The 3,152-nt window shown below is 37.7% G+C and overlaps 1 protein-coding gene across 1 annotated transcript in view; it reads left to right on the forward strand.

Annotated features, from left to right (window-relative positions):
• The window catches only part of LOC107102884, a 10,690-nt gene extending 8,652 nt beyond the window's left edge, over nucleotides 1-2,038 (forward strand). Inside the window, exon 3 of the mRNA XM_015402333.1 lies at nucleotides 1,879-2,038. Within this exon, the coding sequence (XP_015257819.1) occupies nucleotides 1,879-2,017 (139 nt within the window). The 3' untranslated portion in view covers nucleotides 2,018-2,038. The remainder of the gene's footprint in view (nucleotides 1-1,878) is intronic.
• The last annotated feature ends 1,114 nt before the right edge of the window (nucleotides 2,039-3,152 follow it).

The raw sequence follows: 3,152 nt of genomic DNA on the forward strand, positions 1-3,152 counted from the left end.
AGCGTAGAAGAAGAAATGTGCTGTTTACCTGTGCAAAGAAAGAAACAACGAAAGAAAAATGTCTGAGGACTTCAGTGTTGAGGCACTGACATATCTTATCAAGCCTTGATAATAACAACAACAATAATAGTGATGCATGGATAGAGTACAAGTGTATTAGAGTCCTAAGCAAGATAATCAATAACTGGGGTCCATCTTCTCAGGAAAAGAGGCACTTTCATCTGTAGTTGGGCAGTCATATGTTCCATTGTGTAGACCTGTTTTTCCTTCTGTAGCCACTGAGGGATCGTGGGAGGGTCAGACTTCATCCAGTTAATAGTAATATCTTTTCTCGCTATCATCAATAGAATATGTAGTTTGTAGCATTGTTCTGCGGTAAACAGGTGGTCGGGAAACACATCCAATAAAAATAACAAAGGGTCCATAGGAAGATCCACTGCCAAAATCTTTTCCAGTTCTTTTTTGACATTTTTCCAAAATGTTTGCAGTTTGGGGCAGTCCCAGAATATATGTGTATGGTCACCGACCATGCCACAGTTCCTCCAGCATTAGATTTATTCTTTATACAGCATGTGCATTGTTATTCTGTTAGCCAGGTTAGACAGAGTAGAAGGCCTTCCTTCACATTGTGGATGTCACTGTGTGTACGGAGGTCATCTAATCAGGACAGCCTTCGTGTCTTTAGGAATACACAGGATATGGGCACATCTTGGAGCCAGTCTGATAAAGGAGAGCTATCTGTAATTCTTGGGCATTGAGGCAAGATGCATACAGGTCAGGGCATGGATGGCGTGTCAGTTTCTGATACGGACAGCTGACCTCACCTGATGCAAAACATGGACTCATGAGGTATAAGAAAGAGAAGATGACCTTGTTCGGGGCTCAATCTTTGCCGGACGCTTGCTGATGTTTTTTGAGCCCACAGCTGTGCAGACTCCAAGCAATTTCTCTGTCCTGTAACAACCTGATCTGGAATAAACTCTGTTACTTTTTTACTCCTGTTTTTATAGTCCTTTTTTATATGGTTTTACCCAGTTTGAATTAAGAGTAGTAAATAACTTGCTCCCAGGAAAATAATAATAATAATAATACATTTTATTTGAAAGCGCCTTATCACAACACCCAAGGACACTGTACAGGCAGATAAAAACATTAATTTTGGTTTGGTTTGTTATATCTTAAATAAATTGTTGTTTGGAAAGAACTCTTCTCTGCTTTTCCTTTTATCACCCTATATTGCTTAAAGCAGCAAAGCTACAGGTTTCAAGTTGAGGCTAGAATCTAACTCCTCATTCAGAGGGAGGGCTCTGCATTTGTTCTGAAAAAATAATGCAACCACTTCTGACATTTACTTAATCACATTTAGTTACTGTAACAGAACTGTTCCATGTTAGCAGGGNTTTTTTTTTTTTCCAGTGGCCCTAATCCTCTTCCGCAGACTTGACAGCTATGCTCTTGTGATTTTTTTTATTGACATCTATTTTATTCTGCTACGCTTTAAACTGAAACATATTGCTTATTATTGCCTACTTATTATTATTATTATATTGCTTATTGGTTACTTATTGCAGTTCTGGTTGGACAGAGTTAGCACTACAGGAGCATTCGTCTATTACCCAGAATGCATTAAAACACTATGGCGATATTCAAGGGACAATATTTAAAATATGTTAAAAGAAAACAGCTTGCAGTGTTTTTACAAAATTGTGTTTACATTAAAAATACATTTTCTTAAGTAAAGTCTGATGTTACAAAAAGGTTTACTGTCAACTGAAGGAAAGATGTTTTAGTCGTTTTGTCCATTAATGTAAATGTAAGGTTTTATCTACAGATTAAAACATTTCACTAAGGAGTAACGGTTGTATATTTGCTCTACAGGGCTGAAATGCAACCCAAGCTTAGAGACGACCAGTTAATTTATGATGGCCGACTGCTGAGCTACAGCTCACCTCTCATAGCAGCTGTTGAAACCGTGTTGACAGAGACCCAACTTCTACCTGGAGACGGCACAAAGTGACGACTCAATATCCTCTGATTTACTCTGGTGCTAATGCTAATATGCATTATTAATATGCATGTTGTGCTTTGTATAAAAAGTAAATACATTGTGTTTACATATCATTGTTAAAGTAACTGTTGTTTTTTATTGTCCAGCTGGCACTCCCGATGAAGTAAATACAAATAAAGCACTTTTTAAAAATAAAATTTGTTTCACCTAAGAAGTTTCAACCAGTAATCAATGACTTCCTGTTTCCCTTGCATGTATTGACTGTCCACTGAGCCCTATCTTTCTATCAGAATGTATGATTCAAGTAATGCAATCATGTGTTGATCTTCAAAAGTCAAGAAAAAAAAACTGTTGGTTTAAGTTATTCCAGATTAACAAACAGAACAAGATTTTAAAGGCTTATAACAAATGGATGAAACAAAGCCAAGTTCATCTTCACAAAGGACATCGAGGACGATGGTGGTCAGGTGAGAAAGGTAGAAAGGTCTCCAAACCTCACTGCAGCAAAGACTGACACCTTGGTTGTACTCTGTCTCCATAACAACCATTAGCCTCTTTCTGAATGACCAGATGTATTTTGAAAACTTTATCAAATGTTACGTTTGCTAATCTCCAAGGAGAGCTTTGATAGCACGTTGTGCTTTGGTCAGAAACTCTGGTATCTGATCAAAATCTCTCCATGTGGTCTAACATGAAAACATGACAGGAAGGAGTGGAAATGAATCTCATAAAACAATGAAATTCTTGCTGAAAGGTCATTTTAAAAATAGCACACTGAGCACACAGTCATAAAGAGATTTCGCTTCAGTATCACAGATGTAGAAAAGCAGTTTTCTCCTCTGCTCCTGGTCGATCGCCGTCCTGCTTTTGCAGAACTGAACATTATTGACAACAGCTATCTTGGACTGTTTCACCAATGTGGCAGTTTATCTTAATGCAAGTGACCGTTTTTACCCCATAACTTCAGCAAATTACAGCATATAGCTGCAACCAACAGTAGTGTTGAAAAAACCTGGAAAACAGGATAGCAAGGCTTTACAAGTGTGTTAGGTTTATTCTTTTTTTTTTACTTTATTGCCTTAAAGGAATAGTACACCCAAAACATGATTAGCCTTCATTTTCTACTCACCCCCATGCTGAACAA

The sequence above is a fragment of the Cyprinodon variegatus genome, unplaced genomic scaffold, assembly GCF_000732505.1.
Source record: "Cyprinodon variegatus isolate N-32 unplaced genomic scaffold, C_variegatus-1.0 Scaffold1336, whole genome shotgun sequence".
In the NCBI taxonomy this organism is placed as follows: domain Eukaryota; kingdom Metazoa; phylum Chordata; class Actinopteri; order Cyprinodontiformes; family Cyprinodontidae; genus Cyprinodon; species Cyprinodon variegatus.